The sequence below is a fragment of the Magallana gigas genome, chromosome 9 (assembly GCF_963853765.1).
Source record: "Magallana gigas chromosome 9, xbMagGiga1.1, whole genome shotgun sequence".
Taxonomy (NCBI): Eukaryota; Metazoa; Mollusca; class Bivalvia; order Ostreida; family Ostreidae; genus Magallana; species Magallana gigas.
The window spans coordinates 31,171,452-31,193,086 of NC_088861.1; the positions used below are offsets into that span (position 1 = coordinate 31,171,452).

The 21,635-nt window shown below is 31.7% G+C and overlaps 1 protein-coding gene across 1 annotated transcript in view; it reads right to left on the reverse strand.

Moving 5' to 3' along the window:
• The window catches only part of LOC105321879 (mycocerosic acid synthase-like polyketide synthase), a 37,249-nt gene extending 22,860 nt beyond the window's left edge, over window positions 1-14,389 (reverse strand). The window contains exons 1-2 of the mRNA XM_066070868.1: window positions 14,057-14,389; window positions 186-346 (exon numbers count right to left, since the gene is read on the reverse strand). Coding sequence (XP_065926940.1) covers window positions 186-346; window positions 14,057-14,265 — 370 coding nt within the window. The 5' untranslated portion in view covers window positions 14,266-14,389. The remainder of the gene's footprint in view (window positions 1-185; window positions 347-14,056) is intronic.
• Window positions 14,390-21,635: the final 7,246 nt, after the last annotated feature.

Sequence of the window (21,635 nt, forward strand, 5' to 3'; positions counted from 1 at the left end):
TACTTAAGTTATTTGTTCTAATGATTTAGTTGCCTTTTATAAAATATAGTAAAATGAATTAATGTATAATTAACAACTGTGCTACATATTTTCATCATATAATTCCCATTAGAGTATGTTAGAACCTTTTTGATTATTAAAATGTTGATGACAAATTCATAGTAATTATTAGATTTAATACAAACCAATATAAACCCCAGTGTTCGAGCCCGCTATTTTCTCTTTTGGAATTCCCGCATCTTCCAATGCCATGTGCACGGACTCCAGTAGAAAATGTTGCTGGGGGTCAACCTGCTCGGCCTCTTTGTCGCTGATACCAAAGAATTTATTGTCCCATTCATCATGTCTGAGTGAGAAATATCAATTAATCATTTAGAGTAAATAATTTGAAACCTTTCCTTTCATAAATAACGCATACATAAATCATTATTGAATTTCACTTTCCTATGTTTCAGGAAAAAAAACCAAGTTAATTTTTCTAAATGTTTAGATCGTTCTATCATACATGTACATTACAAAAACTTGAAAGTATTGGCAAGCTATTTTAAACAGAGTTTTACATTCTTGGCATTTGTTCATCATCTTCAAAAGACTTAACGTTTAAATGGAACATTTTACACCTAGGATGGCATTTTTCTTAGAAATCAATTGTAATGAACAAACTTTGCATAACTAAAATGCATTCTACAAAAGTTTTTCAAGAAATGTCGCTAGAGATTGTTACTTTAAACCTTTGAAACGTTGGACAATCTAAAGTAAACCACCATACCAATGTTGGATGTTAAATTTGATATCTGTTCCATATTCTACAAGGAAAACATTTTTGAATTTGCATAGTTTTATTTTTTTTATTTTTTTTTTCAACAACACTAATTGGTACCAGTTAGTCTTGCGACTTGCGCTAACAATTGGGCGTTTTACTGGGTTTTTTAATACTACCTGTTTATTTTTTTATAACTGGAATGATGCTTTTTTGGTAAAAAAAAAATTATAGATTTCATAATTTGCTTCATGAGGCACATGGGACAGGACCAAAGTTACCAAAAGGACGCAGGGAAATAAGACGAGGCATAAAACCACGTAAATTTATTTGAAAAACCCACATTTTTTTCTTAAAAATTCCACTTTTGTTACATGTATTAATAATATGTAATCATTTGTATTCAGTATTGGCAAAACCTTGAAAAAATTTACTTAAATTTAATTGATATTTAGACATCAAAATGTGTATACGCTTATTGAGCAACACAATGCTAATGGAATGGTATGTTCAGACTGTAGTTTTTTTTTTTAGAGTTGATCAACCTACAATTTTTTAAAGAACAAATACTGATAACACAGGGAAATATCTATCTTTTGCAATTTTCAAAAAAAAAAAAAATGATAAAGGACTCCCAGGACTAACAAAGTTATTGCCCTTGAGTATGAAAAGCTTGTAATCACTACTCCTTTCAGACCGCTAGAAGTAGAGACTTGAACCTTTTACCAATGTGTTAAAGGAGCATGGTCACGAGTTTGGTCAAAAATTATTTTTTCGATTTGAATGTTTTTAATGCCTTGGTAAGGCATTTTTAATAGACAACCAATATTTGAGTGTCGTTTGTAAAGTTATAAGCTAGATGCAGAGCTTACAATTCTTCGCTATGTAAACAAAGCTTTTCTTTAGATTTTGAATGTTGAAATGAAAATTCCAGTTTTAGACCTAGAATGAATTTGTTTATCGTAAGGAATTGTTTTTTATGCTTAAAATGAATAGAGAGATAGACAAATCAGCTTGAATTTTTTTTTTTACTTAAACCTATGTAAACAACAAGTTTAGCTTTTTAAAAAAAGCTTACCGTCTTTAGAACAAACCCTAAATTACAGCAATTCGTTATCAAAGATAGTTTAATTCTTTTTTATATAAATGTCACCTTCCTCTTCATAGCATGGCGAGTGGAATATTATGTCATGTGTCGTTTAAGCCTGCGTGTCTAAAATTGAGAACTGCGTACCCGAGCTTGTAAGGTGAGATCGACTATAGGGTGAAAGAGATCTTAGGTAGGGTCGTAGCCTTGTATTTTTTTTTGATAAAATCAAAGTTATACCACTGCATTTATCTATCTAAAGTGCAAATAACTTTACCGATATTGGGCATACCGCATCAATTTTTTATATTTTGTATAAAAATTTGAGTTAACAAGGCTAAAAGAAAAACAAATAATTTCATAGAATGTTACTTTCAACTAGTTGAAAACCAAAGGCTGAATTTCATTCATAAAGATTTGAATTGCTTTTTCGTTTTCTCACTTTTTTAAGATTTGAAATCTACGAAAGTTAAGTCGTACATGAAAAAGATCATCAGAAAATTATCTCCCTTGCGCCGAACAGTATTTCAACCAATGAAATCACAAATGAAAGGAAGTGCACAACCCGGAGACTGTAAATTATTTCAACTCTTATTACCGTCTTCCAAGGAAGACGGTAAAAACAGGGGAACGAGCCTCGTTAACACGATGAAGAATTGTGAGCCCTGTATCTTGCTTAAAACTCATCGGCTGACACCCACATTTTTTTTTGTTCATTAGAAATGCATTCCTAAAGCATTGTAAATAATAAAAACAGAAAAATAAATGTGATCAAAATCGTGACCATGTCCCTTCAAGGACGTTGTTTACTTAGGCTTAGGAGTTCTCAAAATCGGATTTTTAAAAAGTTCAATGTCATGAGTAAAATGAGTTCTAAACACTTAGAGTATTTTTGAAATGAATTATTATAGACAAACCATTCGATATTTTTTTACTTTATTATGGAGTTCAAACAAAGTTGGACTCTTAGCAAAACAGAGGAAATTCGGACTAAAATGTTCAGAGTTTTTTTTTACTGAAATATTTTTGGTAGTACTTTAATATTAAAAAAAATGATCTGTTATTCAACATAATTTTGCATATTTTCTGTTGGTTTTATCTCACTGTTTTGTTTAGATGTTCGAATGGCGCGCACTACAAAAATATGCTTAAAAACGATAAAAGACACTATATATCATTGATCTCATAAAACTTTATGACTGCAGAGTTAGGTCAGAATACCTAATTTAATGCTATTGATGTTTTAGTATTATCATCATTCTGTTTGTTTGTTAAATTGAATCAAAAAAGGGTAGGAATTTGTAAACTAGTAGAGGAAAATCCGACTGGAATATTCTTTAAAATGTGAATAAAACTGAATGCTTTGTGTCTGTTTTGTATCACTGCCATTCATAAATTGTTTTTGTTTTTTTTAAAGAGCCTAGCAATTAGTAGTATTTCACAATCAAAAAAATTTCAATCATAATGTAAAAATTTTAGGGACTTTTCTTAAATTTTCAAAAAATATTAAATAGCCATTATCTCAATAAGTAGGTGATTGACCCCCTTTTTTAAAAGTGAAAATTAGCACTAACATGATAGGTCTTTAACACACGATTGATGGTTTTACACTATCATCAGTGGATTTTTTTTCATTCTGAGTAAACGTAGACCTAAGTTCACTTAGATGCTTCTTCAATCCTTCATACCAAAAGGGCCCGAAGCCCCCTTTTAGCAGTTATTGTCCCTAGCAATAAAATAGATGGTCTCAGAAGAAACGTAGAAGTGGTGGAGGGGCATGGAGACAACACAGTAATCTAAAGAATACAGAGTGAGTTTGGTGTGGAACTGAAGAAAAAACTTGACCGCCATCATTGTGTGAAAAATATTGTGAAACATCTTTATGAACTTAAAATTTCTAAAGATGCCACATTCAGTAAGATTTTATCAAAGTGTATAAAATACATTTTTGCAAAAAACCAAGGAAATGTTGCTGGTGTGAAGGAAAACTGACAAGCACTTGTACATCTCCCACAACAGTTTGGCGACCATGCGAAGTGTTTTCCAAGATTTTGTGCCTATAAGAGGACACCAAACCAGACATATTCACACAGAAGCTAACCAAACAAATCAGCACTTAAAGACAAAATTTTGAAAGAAAACTTTTTAAAAAAAATTTGCCGGTAATTGCAAATGCTGCACTTTATTCAGACCTAGGTTCTAGCCAAGCCTGTAAACATCCGAACCGGGCTGTAAGTCTAAGAGCACCAAAGCATCTGTATTTGGTATATTGTGATTTTAACCAACTCATTATTTTGGAAAATGACGACATCCAAATGAATCTATTACCTTTTTGCAGCGAAACCCGGCTTATTCTCTTTTTTTTTTTTTTTTGTCATTTCAAGATTTAATGTCTTTTTTAATGAACACTCTGTCATGTCGTGCTATATTAATAATATATTATGTCAATATAATAACATCGTTTGCTGACAATACATAACTTTAAATTGTTGATTATGCTGACACTTCAGCATGTTTATTATATACAGATCTTAAAAAAATACATAAATGGTCAAAACAGTGGTTTGTATCTTTTAACCCAACCAAAACGGAAAGTCTAACCATATACAATTAAGTTTAGAAACCTTCTTACCCCTCATCAGTACTCAATAATGTTCACCTGAAATAGGTAGCAACTCATAAACACCTAGGAGTTATTCTTAGTATGAATTTGTCTTGAAAATTACATGTACATTTAGATGAAACAGTTAAAAAGCCTGTTCCCGCCTTTGTATGCTGCGAAGACTCAAGTATATTCTCGATAGGAAATCTTTGCAGAAAACGTATTTTTTATTTGTAAGACCAGTCTTAGAATACGGAGATATTATATGGGACAACATACCAGAAAACTTGGTCAGTAAGATTGAAAGTATACAATTGGAAGCAGCCAGAATAGCTACGGGAGGGAATAGAATGACATCCAGACATCTGATATATAAAGAAACGGGATGGGAACCATTATCGAAACTCAGGGGAAATCATCGTTTTATTTAAATTGACAAAATATTTCACAATATGGCTCCTAATTACTTATCTACCATCATCAATACAAGAATTAAGCTTTACATTATTCATTCTTCCAAGCTACAATAAGACAATAGAATGCTTTACACCAAAATGTGCGATCAAATCCTTCATTACATTGCTTTAAGACATATTTACATACCAGTAGGATTAAAATTCAAAATTATTTTTATTTAGGTACCATAATAGGCCAAACTCTTCCCCCCAAACTAAGACTAGAATGTAGTGGTCTTAATCTTCATTAGATTCAAAGAAAATTAACTCACCTCTTTGTATTTGCGGCGAAGTTGAAAGTACTGATCATTTTTTATTACACTGTAGTACACATTCCAGAGTTAGGATCAATACAATCTTGACACTTCCATATCAATGTTGAATTATTGTTATATGGTAACGTTATATTATACAATACAACAATATTTCTTTACCTTGTCCAGAAATTTCTTGTTGAAAGTAAAAGGTTTTAAGTTCACCTTTTGTTTTACTTTATTGTATTACATTAAATATCATACTTGCATTTACCTGTGCGTTCACAGATATATAATGCCTATTTAGAGTTATTTAGCAACATTATGTTTCAATATTAACATAAATGACATTTTCTTTTTTCTTCCCCCTACATTTTTCCTAATCAATGTAATGTTATTGGACTTGAAAACTTTACCGACCTCTCATTTGTAAACTGACAAGAGCGAGATTAATTAACATAAGCCTTTTGGCTTGTTTCTCAATCATCTATGTACTGCTTTTGTAATATGTATGATGCTAATAAAAAAATAAATATTTTAAGTTGAATCTAACATAATTATACTCAGTTTGTATCTATTTAAATTATTTGTATGGCTATTTATCGTGAATTTTTAAGAATTCGAGGGAGGCAATAAAAACGTGCCTTTTTTTCAAACATAATTTGTCACAAAAGATCATTAATTCAGAATAAGGGATAGGGGTAATTTCTATAGTGATATCTCTCTTAATGCAAGAAAGTTGGCATGAATGTGTTTACGTTATAAAGCACATGCTAAGGTTGATAGGGACTATTCTATAGATGTGCAGTGCAGTAAGGTTTTAAAAATGTACATTTCATCCAGAGAGTCAAACAGTAGCAGAAAATTGACGTTTATCACTCCAATATATATATATATATATATATATATATATATATATATATATATATATATGAAATTTTAAAAAACAAATTCATGAACATTTTTTTAAGTGAAAGCACATTTTGTTCAGATTAAGAATCAAAAACTTCAAAATTTGAAGTGTTGATTTCAGCAACATATTGATAAAGTTATGATATTGCTATGTCAAAAAGCCAATGTTGTAAACAATTTTGAAATTGGTTTTCGTTCTCAAAATTAATGAACTCGATTTGCAAATAAATTCCATCAAATAAAATAATGATTGCAGAAAATTGAAATTGTTAAAAAAATTATAACTGCAAGGTAAGAAAGTAGTCATGAAAATGATATATGTTGTAGTGGGCATACTTATGTTTTGTTAAAAAGATAAAACAAATTCATTGCCAAATCATTTTTACTGCAACCCCCTGTTTCTCATTAAGGTTTGAAGAATTTAATCATAAAAAATGTAAAATTTTTGTTTATTTTTGCCCGATCTACTTCAGCAAGGTGGTACATGTAATTATGACAAACATTTTTTTCTTTTTTTATATAATATATCACAAATGTATTTCAATCTAATTAAAATCGGCATTAACATCAATTCCTCCAATGTTAATACGTTGCGTGAAACGTGCACTAACTGAAAACTAGGAAGCGGAAAGTAGTTTTAATTTTGATTAGTCTGTTATAATTAGTATTTAAATTTAGATTAATGTAATCATTACGATAAATTCAAAGATTGTTTGACTCTAATCCGATATATTTTTGTTAATTCAGCGATCGGTCGATAATTCTAACAAGCATGTTAAGTTTTTATTTCTATACATGTACTTGAATTGAAGTCATTAAATATTTCTAATCCATTTAAAGTTGCTATGAAAAATTGCCCCGACTTTATTCCGTTATTTCTTTAGTTTCCTTTATCGTTGTCTTGATTCTCGGCCAGTTGTTTTTTTACAAGCATCTTTCTTTTACTTTATTCATATTCTTACGATCATTCTTTTTTGCGTAACACTGTAGTGCTATTGCCGATCAATTTCCCCTGGTGAATAGACGATGTAAAATTACACGCAATTAATGATAAGATGAACACTGAATTTCAGTTTAAGAGTCTTGAAATCAACTGTTATAAAAACTTTTGACACGGATTTTATTCATTTAAATATTGATTCTAAAATATTTTGCACTTGTTCGTATACACAGATTACACCTACATGTAACCCGTAATCGCTTCTCTTATCTAAGATCGCCTGTATTTAGTCAAAAATATGACTATTAGTTTTTGTTATTCTGTTAACCTATACATCATATATACAGTATATCATGTTGTTGGACAAGTGTTTGCTCTTCACTGTATGCTTGCCATTTAGCTGACGGTGTACAAATGCTGACTGACCTGTTTATATTCCATTTCCCCCCCCTTTTTTTTTTACATATTTGTTGTAAACAGGACATAGAAAAATACCCGGTATTGAACAAATGAATGCTAAAAGTGATAAATATATGAATAATTTCTCTAGTAACAACAAAAATAGAATTCCTGGGCCTCCCGCCGGTCAAGCAGTATACTAGTATCGAACAAGGCTGATTTAGGAACTTGACCAAGGTATTTGTGGTATAAACATTTGGTATAAATTTCATGTAAATCCATCAAAATTTGTAGGCATGAGAGCGCTTACAAGGTCAATTTTTTGATAAAACGGAGTCATTATTGTGGTCAAAGTCCCATAACTCCAACAAAAAGTATTGACCAATGCTGATTTTCGAACTTGACCAAAGTATTAGTGGTTTAAACATTTGGTATAAATTTAATGAAAATCCGTCAAATTTGTAGGCTTGAGAGCGCTTACAAGGTCAATTTTGGGATAAAACGGAGTCATTATTGTGGTCAAAGTCCCATAACTCCAACAAAAAGTATCGACCAATGCTGATTTTTGAACTTGACCAAAGTATTAGTAGTATAAACATTTGATATAAATTTAATGAAAATCCGTCATAATTTGTAGGCATGAGAGCGCTTACAAAAAAGTGTGACGGACGGACGCATGGACACACGGACGGACGCCCGGCATTTCTATGTCCCTGCTCCGCGTTGCGGCGGGGTACAAAAAAAACAACAGAGAGGGAAAGAGACTCTGATCGCCAGTACATTAGTAATAATCATGAAGGCGGAGTGAAATGATTATTGAATACGATGTAATTTCAAAGATGAACACTATATTAAATATGGATTCAAGAAAACATAACACAAAAAAGTTTTCATTCGATAATTTTCTATGGTGGCATATTTCTGCCATCCACATAATGTTGGGTCAACATAGCATATCACGTAAAGTTAAAATAACTATCTCGTCAAGTTTAGACAACTTTTTGGTTTCTCGATCAAGACTCACTGCAACCCATTGTTTTTCATTAAGGTTTGAAGTATTTTATCATAAAAAATGTAATATTTTTGTTTATTTTTGCCCGATCTACTTCAGCAAGGTGGTGCATGTAATTATGACAAACATTTTTTTCCTTTTTTTATATAATATATTACAAATGTATTTCAATCTAATTAAAATCGGCATTTACATCAATTCCTCCAATTTTAATACGTTGCGTGAAACGTGCACTAACTAAAAACTAGGAAGCGGAGAGTAGTTTTAATTTTGATTAGTCTGTTAAAATTAGTATTTAAATGTAGATAAATGTAATTATTACGATAGATGGAAAGAGTGTTTGACTCTAATCCGATATATTTTTGTTAATTCAGCGATCCGTCAATAATTCTAACAAGCCTCTTAAGTTTTTATTTCTATACATGTACTTGAATTGAATTTCTAATCCATTTAAAGTTGCTATGAAAAATTGCCCCGACTTTATTCCGATATTTCTTCTCTTTCCATTTTCGTTGTCTTGATTCTCGGCCAGTTGTTTTTTTTTTTTTTACAAGCATCTTACTTTTACTTTATTCATAATTCTTACGATCATTCTTTGTTGCGTAATACTGTAATACTATTGCCGATCAAATTTCCCTGGTGAATAGACGGTGTAAAATTACACGCAATTAATGATAAGATGAACACTGAATTTCAGTTTAAGATTCTTGAAATCAACTGTTATAAAAAAAATAATTTATTAGATTTTATTCATTTAAATATTGACTATGATTTTTTGCACTTGTTCGTATACACAGATTTCACCTACATATAACTCGTAATCGCTTCTCTTATCTGAAATAAGATCGCCTGTATTTAGTCAAAAATATGACTATTAGTTTTTGTTATTCTGTTAACCTATACATGTAAGTGTAAAATATTTCTTACGGTATGCACATAACTGGATATACACAACAAGTCAATAGCTTTTAATGGCCATATTTATCACGCTGTTGGACAAGTGTTTGCTCTTCACTGTATGCTTGCCATTTAGCTGACGGTTTACAAATGCTGACTAACCTGTTTATATTTCATTTACCTTTTTCTTTTTTTTCTTTTTCTTTTTTTATACATATTTGTTGTAAACAGTACATAGAAAAATACCAGGTAATGAACAAATGAATGCTAAAAGTGATAAATATATAAAGAATGTATCTAGTAACAACAATAGAATTCCTGGGTCCCCCGCCGGTCAAGCAGTAAACTAATATCGACCAAGGCTGATTTAGGAACTTGACCAAGGTATTAGTGGTATAAACATTTGGTATGAATTTCATGTAAATCCATCAAAATTTGTAGGCATGAGAGCGCTTACAAGGTCAATTTTTTGATAAAACGGAGTCATTATTGTGGTCAAAGTCCCATAACTCCAACAAAAAGTATCTACCAATGCTGATTTTTTGATTTTGACCAAAGTATTCGTGGTATAAACATTTGGTCTAAATTTAATGAAAATCCGTCATGATTTGTAGGCATGAGAGCGCTTACATAAAAGTGTTACGAACGGACACACGGACGGACGCCCGGCATTTCTATGTCCCCGCTCCGCGTTGCGGCGGGGGACAAAAAATACTACAGAGAGGGAAAGAGACTCTGATCGCCAGTACATTAGTAATAATCATGAAGACGGAGTGAAATGATTGTTGAATACAATGTAATTTCAAAGATGAACACTATATTAAATATGGATTCAAGAAAACCTTAAAACAAAAAAGTTTTCATTCGATAATTTTCTATGGTGGCATATTTCTGTCATCCACATAATTTTGGGTCAACATAGCATATCACGTAAAGTTAAAATAACTATCTCGTCAAGTTGAGACAACTTTTTGGTTTCTCGATCAATAGCGACTTTTTTGTTGGGATCGCTATCTCGATAATTTATCTTGCATCTCGACTTAAAGTCGTGTCCTTTGCAAAGACTGTCGTTCACAAAACAAAATAAGTTATATACATACATTTGATAATAGAGGTTTGGAACTCATTAAAACACAATATGTCTAGCCTCATTATATCACTTTTATGAAGTTGTACTGTCTTAAATACATTAAACTACATGCGATTGAAAGAGGTATGCTAAGGATTAAAATAATTCCTCTTATAATTTTGGCCCTATTTTGGAGAATTCTATTTGATTTTTATAAACGTAAGGGGATCGAGTAATGCGTTTCAAAATACGACAATACAACTATTATACATGTACATGCATTATATTGTTTCGTGGATGGCAGCATTTGCAAATGCAACAAATTTTAGTCATGATACAAGATATGTTATCTCATCTTGCCGAGATAGTTATCGCAACAAAGTGTAATAGCTTATGTTGACTAGACAAAATAGAAGTCGGAGTTTGTTGAGAAACAAGAAAGTTATCTTGACTTGACGAGATAGTTATCTCGACTTGACGTAATATGCTATGCTGATATGCCACCATAATTTTCTTTTAGCTACGTAGGAGGAGCCAAGTTGCACTCGGCGCATGGCGTGATCTGTACCGTTATACTAATCAAAGTACTGAAGTACTGACGGGAGTTGATTTTATCGATTATCATTTATTTTGAAATCAACTTATCTTGCATGGCAATTAGTTTCTAGTCTGTATTTGAATTACGCCCTTTTTTATTATATGAATGTTAGACTTTTTCGACAAGAATTCCGAGAATCTTTATATGAATCATGTTGTGTAATATTTAAAGATAGATTTCAAACTATATATAAGTATTCGAAGCATTTCTAAAAAAAATATGGATCCAAGCACTATTGATATCGAACTCTAGTCTCGTTCAACCAGACGCTCGGCTGTCTCCGTTAATCTCCGACAAGCAAGAGAGCCTTTCTGCTTGTCGGAGATTTACGGAGATTGAACGTGGCTATATTAAACTCTGGCGTAGGAACACATGAGGCTATAAAAATATCTTAGTTGTTCGTATTTTATAAAATCTGACTATTTTCAAAGTGTTTATTGATAAGTTTCCTTGAAAAACAATGCTTCAGCATACATTACTTTGATTTCTTTGTATTATTTTCAAGAACAAAGTCTTGTCAGCGGTGATGATTTGTGCTTAGGTCCAAACACTGTTTCACTTTCAGTTTGCCAGAGTGACTGCATAGAGAGTTGATTAAAATCACCTCCCAAAAACTGATTGACAGACGAAGCACTTTGAGTCCTGAAATAAAATCCCGCTCAAATGACCGACTATAGAATCCTAAAGCGAAATAATAAAGTCAAGTGATAACACTTTAAGTATTATATTCAACACACAAATTCTAGGTTCATTTTACCACGAACTGTTAGAACATGAATATTTCACAATGTTTAAGAAATCGGCGATGCAAGTCGAAAACCAAAAATATGATTTACAGTCAAATAAAGGAAATTAAATGAAACATTTTGTAACTGTTTTTAATGAAAATAATAGCGTTAAATTTTCGTATATGTTATCGAATCACGTATTATAAAAGTCTAGTAAAATATTAAACTTATCTTTTCAGCGATAATCTCCGTCCGTATTCATCGAAAGACAATAGGTCAAAGAGCCGTATATAAAGGATGCACCCTTATTGCATGGTACGGTACGCTTTCTTGGCCTTTTTGAGGCGGGTCTTGCATAAATTATTTTGCACACTTTTTGCACGGTACAGTTCGATTTGCGAACAAAATGATTCCCTTTGTGAACGGTACGGTTCGTTTTGTGAACTGTACGGTACGAAAATACATTTCTTATGGGAATTTATAAAGGATAAAATTTGACATTTATTATATGTTGAAAAATTATCGAAACTACTCGCACATATTCTAAACACTTTTATCCCGGATGGTATACTTTTCATATCGATTGCAATGCAACATTATTTACCGCGAAAACTTTTTTTAAAAATTAACAAATGTCAAAATTAATGCAACATGTGGCGAAAACGATAACTTAAACAGAATAGAGTGTAATAAAGTGTTTACCAATTTAAAATACGTACTCATGTAAATCTTATGTTATTAAAATCAATATAGACAAAAACTGATGTCAAACAAATACTACCGTATAACAGGTATTTTTTACGTGCTGCTAATTTTTACTAATTTTTACGAGTTTTATAAATCCGTAAAAATTAAACACGTAAATTTTCACAGAAGTGAAAAATTACAACACCGCACGTAAATTTTCTACATCGTACGTATGAGAGTAATGTTCATGACCTTCAGCTCATGTACATGTAGGTTTATTTGAGCGTTTATGGTCATGTGGTGATAACAGTTCAGCTCTTTATATTAAGTCTTGAGTATTTTTTAAAACCACGTTAGTTGCTAGCTTTCAATTACTCAGTCAATAGGTATGACGGGAATACGAAGCTATTTTAAACCAGTATCTACAATGCCAAATCCAGATCGCTTAGAAAGAAACAAAGACACGGTGACCCCCCCCCCCCCCCCCTTATACCCTAGATATTTACCAGAGATGATTTTAATTTTTACAGACATGTACAATTCGTAAAATAAATTACGCCTAAAAATTCAAATCGCCCTATTTTAAGATAAATTCGTAAAAAATCACTGCAGTAAAAATTACCCATTATACGGTACTCCTTTGCTTCATTTGACCTAGATAAGTGTATCGATCATATTTGTTAAAACGCTTGTTTATATCATTGCAAATACCTTGGTTAAATTTAAAGACACAATTGTTAAAAATCCATTTGACCTAAATTCTGACGAGAGAACATGTCGATATTACAGCCGCAGGGGCTGTGGATGCATCGCTGGAAGCTAATTCTGCATATCAACTCGGGAATGTGGGCGGTGTGTGGATTCACTGCAAATTGATTTGCTGGGTGTTTGGATCTGCCATTTAAGTTTGTTTAAAAGGTTACATATTTGTTACTGTTAACATTAGGTACCACATTTTGCAATGATGATTGAAATTCTTAACATATCTAGCGTTTTAAGATGTGGAACTGAATAAATATGTCGCGGACTTTCATTGCATACCAAACGCGCAACATAGTTGGTTATTGCACCATAATCGAAACAGAAAAAAACAACCTAAAGACAATCATAAAATTCGTTTAGATAAGATAATGTTACGAATAGATCCGAACATTTTCAGAAAAGAACGAACTTACTTTTCTTACACTCCTTTCTTTTCATTTTTATTGCTTATTTGTTCTCCCCCTCCCCCTCCCACCCCATCTCCCCAAACTTTCCATTTTTTCTACTCTGTTATTATTTTTTGTTTTGTTTTTATTACATGTTTTTTTTTCTTTCTCATTTTTTCTCTACACTACATATACTTTTTTATTTTCAACCTTAGCAATTAACCATTATTTTTCTATTTTTTTTTTTATTTTCCTATCATAAGCTATTTGTTTTGTTTATTTTTTTGCACTGTACCTCCTTCCAATGCTTTTTATAATTATATATTAATCTATCATACAAAATTCCATTGCAATATTTATGTATATATATCTATATAAAATTATATAATTACTCATATTATACCTTGACTACAGGAGAGAACATGAATAGGCATTGTGCCTGCTGTTCAATCCATTTTAATGTATTTATAAACTTGAATAAAATACTTCTTAAATTAAATTAACTTACTTTTTTATGAGACCGGCTTTCTTTACGTATGTTTTATGAGGATGATCAGGGTCCGGGTCGTAAAAAGCTTCTACAGTGAATCTTTCTGGTGGGATCTCTCGAACATGATCTTCTCCATTAATCAAAACTTGCCAGAATTCGTCTACGTTGTCAGCGCCAGGAAACATACAACCAATGCCTACAATTGCTATATCATTGTCTTCGTTCATTGCTTTCGTTTTAAGTTGAAAACAGAAAAATGAAACGTAACAAACTTTTCTGGATATGTCATTGTTTTGCCACAGTGATTAACTTTGATTTAACATTGGGGGCCTCTTAAGTATATTTTTCTACTTGAAATGATATTTGATTAATAACAATCTGATTGGCTATTAGCTCAAATATATATGAATATTTTCCACGCCTCCAAAACCCAAAGTTAGATATGGAATTATTTATGCATTTTTATTTATGTAGATCTTATGTAGTGGGTGTTACAAATTCCGATGCATTTTTAAACCAACCAGTAACCACCGTCAATTTTGTCAACATTTAAAGAACTTATTATGAATGATAAAAAAAATGCAAATAAACTACAAAACCACTGCAATTAGGGCTTTTCTATTTCTAGTCGAAAATACGTATTGTTTCGGTCTGTTTTACTATTACTATCTTATAATATTTAAATACATACATATAGGGGTAAACCACCCTTTAAGGTCGGACGACACGTTCCTCAATTTTATATAACTTTTTCCAGGAATTTGTTAATGGTTTACTACTACTTTGACAAGATTTCTTGGAAAATATTAGGATACCTTACCAGGCATTTCTGCAAAATACTACAGTATGTAATTTCCTAAATAATCTTTTCAAAAATATACTTAAATTCCAGATATAAAAGTAAATAGATATACAGTAAAGTGAAACACCATAGTGTAACTCTTTCTTGGCCGGGGTTAGGCTTTGAACTCACGACCTCAAAAACCTATGCTCTTGGCAGTGAGCGGTCTCGACTATAACCACCCGGCCACCTAGGGATGTTATAAAATAAAAGATAATTTTAATCATTTAGAAATAATTATAAAAACAATTATTTTTATTTGAACTTTTTATTACGAGGAGATACAAAAAAGATGAACGAGGAACGTGTCGTCTTACATTAATTATAACATATTCATTTTTTATAATTCTCAAAATTTCTTCGGACGTTTATTCAGAGTAGAGAGTACCAATAGATCGATCAAAGCTAAAGACAACCTTTCATACCACCCATGGGCTCAATTTGATTTAAGAGTCTTTATAAATGTTAAAAAATCAAGAGATTTCTCAAACATGACTTATCAATCTTTGCCAAGTTCGCTAGTCCGTCGGTTTTATTAAAGCTATGGATGTCGCTAAACATATTACTGAAAATGGTTTTGTTCTCATATATTAAGAATATCAACATAAGATTGATAGCTATTTTATGATTGATATCCTATAAAAACGAATATATTTTTTTTAAACAAATGTTTTCTTTTTACACCTGCTTAGTCTTTAGTAAATGGACAATGCTGCCTACACATACAATGAAATGAAACAAATGCTACTACAAAGAAAATTAAAGCTCTTATACTGAGTGAAATTTCGGTAAAACCTAAAACTTCTTATTACATTTTTCAAGGCCAAGTTTAAATTAAGGCAGCTGATATAATTATCTCAATAAATGATGAAAATAGACAAACCATGATATTTATACCTTAATTAATGGCATAAATTATATGGGAATATGTAACAGTTAATTTTTTAAAAGTATATTTTCATCTGAATGAATTATATAAAGTACTATGACAGAAGCTCAATTCATATTTATTCCTCTGTAGGCTAACAAAAATAATAGGGAACTATGTAACAGTTAATTTTTAATCTGAATGAATTTTATAAAGTACTAAGACAGAAGGTCAATTCATATTTATTCTTCTGTAGGCTAACAATTATTTTATTTCTCCTACTTTTATCGGAAAACAGACTATAGCTTGCCTGTAATTAAATTCTTTTGTTCTCCACCTGCACCCCATTCCCACTTAGCCAACACAATTTTACCTGTATTTTTCAACATGTTGGCTAAGTACAGGGCACTGACCAGCACTGTACCCCACTGTACGCCATTGTACCGGGCACTGACCATCACTGTATCCCACTGCAGTATTACTTTTTTTCTTCAATATTTATTTTAATTATGCTGTATATAGCATTTATTTAACATTATGCATAGATACAACTTGACAGAAGAATGAAACATGTCGTTAAATGTATTTAGTATGTTATATTTATAAACGTCTATTGTTATTAAATGTTACGATCACAACATTATGATAATGTCCCTAGCTATTAAGTGAAAATTCTGAATTTACATCTTGAATCTGATTATCGAAAAAGTGCATGTCATTATGTTTATTCTGCCAGTCATTGGAAAATACCCCCCCCCCCCCCCCAACCAGCAAGGTACATTATCATTCCTTATTGATGATATACGACACGCCCTCGTTTAAATGATCGGGTTGTTAATTCTCTGTGTCTCATGAGCTGTCTTTAACCCACTGAAAAACAGTCAATCAAACACTAAATCCACAAAATATATTCATGCTTGTTCGTGTACACATGTCCATGAATCATGACTGCGCGCTTGATTACTCCGGTATATTTTGAAGAAAGCGTGCGAGTTTCTAGGTCAAATGTTGATTTCTTTTGATTAAAACATTTAAAAATACATTGCAAATGTTGGGATTTAATTTTACAAAAAAACATATACTGCAGAATGCATTTTACATTTTAAACAGAGAGAGAGAGAGAGAGAGAGAGAGAGAGAGAGAGAGAGAGAGAGAGAGAGAGCGAGAGAGAGAGAGAGAGATATTACATGTACATGTATATCACTTTATTACTGTATTGTATTGGTATCATATGTAGTCGTAGAAATGTTCATGATAAATTATGTGCTGGAACTAGCGGATGTGATACCGTAAGGGGATTTTAACGTGCTTATTCCCTTCTGACTCCGGGCCTCAATTTTTAGCACTAGAAAATTCATAAGAGAGAGAGAGAGAGAGAGAGAGAGAGAGAGAGAGAGAGAGAGAGAGAGAGAGAGAGAGAGATTAATCAGAAATCGATTGGGGTAAAAAAAAATGATTGTCTATTAATCTGCTTCTTTTACATACTGATTATTTTTCTTTTATCTCAAGTTTATCTTTGCCAAATAACTCCCGGGTTTAAAAAAATCTGCAAACTTTAAATCGAAAAATCTAAAGTAGTACGAATAATACATCTCCCTTTTTTCTTCATCCACTTGCAAATTAATACCCCTTGCAGTACTGTGCTATGTCGAAACGATTCATGTTAAGCATGAATATTATGTTAATAAAATTAATGCATTTTTGTTTAATTTTGACCTCGGTGTGTAATAACTATTGAATGGATATAATAAATCCATCCCACCTTTGTAAGCAATACATGCAAGTAGTCCTAATTGTAAGTAAATAACTAGAGCAGAGCTCGTGGCAAAGCCACGAGTAGGTCTTCCGTTGTTGCTGCGAGTTGAAAATATATCTGATGTGGTGTCAAACGATCATAATGACTTAAGAAATGAAGATAATAATTTTTCTATTGATCGACGTATCAAAGAAAAAATTGACCGGAAAACTTCATCAATGCGCGTAGCGCATTGATGAAAAAGTTTTCCGGTCAATTTTTTCTTTGATACGTCGATCAATAGAAAAATTATTATCTTCATTTCTTATCATTTCATAAAACATTTTCAAATAAAAAAAATGAGAAGTGTCATTGATCAAAAATGTAAATAATGTATATGAAGCGGCGCGTATGAATACAAAACAACAACAGCAACAATATTCAAAATGGATTCGCCTTCAGCTGATGCAGAGCTATTGTGCTGAATTTAATGGATTATAACAAATAGTGAGTTAAAATCTGAACCGGCTGAATTGAAAACGAAAGGAAAATACATGCGATAGCTTGTGATATTATTCACTGTGCAGAAAAACTCGTAATAAAACAAGTTTTCATGTGAGATCGCTGGAATATGCAACTGGACATAACAATCCAAGGAAAGGCGATCGTGGACGAAAATAGCTGATATGTCGACAAAGAATAGTATGTATAAGCGACTCTTGTAAACGTTGTGGTAACTATTGATAGCCAGTGATGTACTTAAATGGTATATCTGCCGCTTGGAATGCGCCGAAGGAGTTGATGCATTACTCATAGCTTTTCTTTACGACGCTTATTCTGATGACCGATCATTTACGTGTGTAAATTTAAAAATTATCGTTACCAAATTTGAACAGCAGTGTTACCGTGAAAGTTTATAGGCCTATATGTTCGTTATAATATTCCTGGAAAAGGAACAGCCAGCCTCGCTGTAAATGTTGATTGATCTCAAGCAGACGAAATCGCGAGAAGACGCTTAATTTTCTATTTCGTGAATCAAACAATGTGTTTTGTTTATTTTTGAAGGTTAAACTTTCAAGTTTTTATATACACAAGGTTGCATTTTGTTTGCTGACAATAAAACACACACAACTTTACATTTTGTTGACAGTGTTTATCTTGGAAATTCCCGTTCTATAAATAGCGTTAGATCAGAACAGTTGAGAAAAATAGATCCGGCAAAATTTTTATTGATGCAGGTATCAAATAAATTTTTGCGACCAATCAGAAGCGCCGATATCTCATCAAACGAATAAATATTAAATGATTAAACTTTCAGTTCTGTTTTTGTTATAAAAACGTGTTGTGATTGAAAGTCTGCATATAAAACGTGTATTGAAAAAGAAAATGTTTTAGTTTATGTAATCGTAACAAACATTATTTAAAGAATGAAATATTTAATGGCGAGTTAAATTTTCAGAGGGTAGCAAGCATTGTTGTAAACAGTATGTACTCATGGGTCATGTCAGGAATTGTGGTTTTTTTTTTTAAACCGAACCCGTTTACAAAACACGTAACCTTTTCTCTAAGATAACTTCTTTTTTTAAATATTTCTAAATTTTTGAAAACAATGTACAATTTAGAATTGTTGCGTGCTGACAAAATTTACAGACCCTGAAACGTACTACTACACCAAAAAAGCGTGCGACTTACGTGCAAGAAACGTTTCGTGTTAACCGTTTCGTGTGAATCGTTTAGCGTTTCGGACAAAGCGTGCAGAGTTTCGGACAAAGCGTGTAAATCGTTTCGAGCAAAGCGTGCGAGAACCATGTGAAACGTTCATCAGATTTCATTCGGAACTCTCTGACAATTTGTTTCAAAATGGCGCCTGTGTTTTACATTACATGTACTTTAAACTGTTTGTAATTGGCAAAACTCTTTTGTAGGTATTTTCATGGGAAAAAAAATCTAGAGGAAATGATATACTTATCTTTTTACAAAATTGAATTTGTTTTTAACAAACAAAAGAAATGTATATGTATTAAAAGACGACTAGTTACAGAGTACATGTATAACGTATTTATACGATGTTTCAGTACTGGTCCAGTCGTTTTACCGGTAACGAATATTTGCCAGTATCGAATAATTTTTAGAAAAATTACTAGTGGAAGACGAAGTTGAGGTTTTAAAAAATCCTAGCTAGGTAATTATAAAACAGAAATAAATATTCTATCAGTGCGTGAAGTTGTTTGCCATTTGCACGATTATTTACCGAATTGTTTACAAATTAAAAATGTGACCCAGATATGAACTGCCGGTAGTTCATAGCAGAACAAACGAAAGTGTGAAAACAATTAAGCCTAACTATGAAAATAAGTTTGTTATTGATCCCTATTTAGTGGATAATTAGTAAATATAATTCATTTTAAAAGATAATGCATCATTTCAAATAATAATGGAGCTTTGAATGAAATTACGACTTCAAATAGAACCACGTGTAGTTTTCCTAGTTTCGGTTCATTGCGACAGAAGTATTATTTTGCTGCATATATTGATAGATATACGGGAAAAACAAAGGAAAATGGCAACTACTTATCATCAATTACTATTATAAAGTGTGTTTATGAAAATTCAATATTATAAAGTAACGCAAATGAAAACTGTTCAAGTCCAGTTTTAATTTGACGGGAAAACGGTATGATAAAAATAACGATCATATTATTTGTTTAAATGACATATTCCCACAATTGTTTTGCCTTCTTCATTTATAAGTCCATTAACAAGTACCTCTAGTATATTTTTGAAATTAATTCGCCTCAAAATATTCGGTCAGAAGTGATAAAGGGCGCTTAATTCGATACTGGGAAACGAATTCTCAAAACTAGGAAAATGGAGGGGGTGTTGAAATTACTTCCTTTATATTTTCGGAAGTTTGATACTACAGTTTAGAAGGACAAAGAAACGCGATTTAAACATAAAATAAAAACATTTGGAATTCCGATAATAATAGTTGCATGCACGACGAAACCACATACTGATTCGTTACCGGTAAAATGACTGTGCAATATTAAAATTCGCTATACATAAACAATATTAAATACAATTTGCAAAACATGATTTCTGTTGGAACAAGCCTTAATCAACTTTAACTTACACGAGCATGTTTTGATAAGCATGTGGTTTTTTTTATTATTTATTTACATCGATAAGTCTAACTAAGACCATTCGGCTTTGTACAATCGGCACACATAACCTCGGACATCGGGTGAGACCTGCACCTGGCTGAACCTGTCAATCAAACTCGGTGTATTTGTTTTCATTGGATGGTCAAGCGTCTCTTTTTTGTCAATAGCCAATGGAAAAATTAATGACTTCAATGTAATCGGAATCAGTATTTGATGAAGCACACAATTTAAATGATAGAAAATTTATTAATTTTTTGAACAAAATTAAATGTAAACATAGAAAGAAAACATACTGATCATTTCTATGAATTGCAGGAAGTACTAGTAAGTTCTTTGGAATCCCGATTATAGATATTTTTACAAGTAATTATTTTAATTATTTAAACCACTGTTAACGGAAAACAAGAGGTCTTAAAAGTAATTAACGCACAGGGATTTGCCTACAATGTACACAGTCATGCAATTAATTATTATGGGAATCTTTACGTAAGGTACTTAATTCAAATAGATCATGATAATCTATACACTGTACGCCGTTATACATGTACATGTAAGGAGCGCCGGTAATATATACGAAGATTGAGTCAAAAAATTAAATCATTTTTATTTCTTGTTCTTTTCAATACAATGTTAAATTACTTTGAAAAAAAAAATCCGAAATAGTAATTACAACTTTCTTTTTTGTTTAATCATTTGAATTTTTTCTGAGGTGCATGGATATGTACAGAACATATTTATTTACGCGAATGATACGACATAGGAAAAAAATTAACGATTGTTTGTATAACATTGTTTCTAACGAATGTGACTAATTTAATTTAAAATATTTTTCAACATTATCAATGTAAGTAATATCAGATTTATTTACTGTTTGTATTTTTACATCGTATTCTCTGAAACCAATAAAAATACTAATGTTAGAAGAAAAATCAAATCCCGCCGAATACTGAAAACCCGATTTCAGTTTGTAATCATACGGATTTTATTTT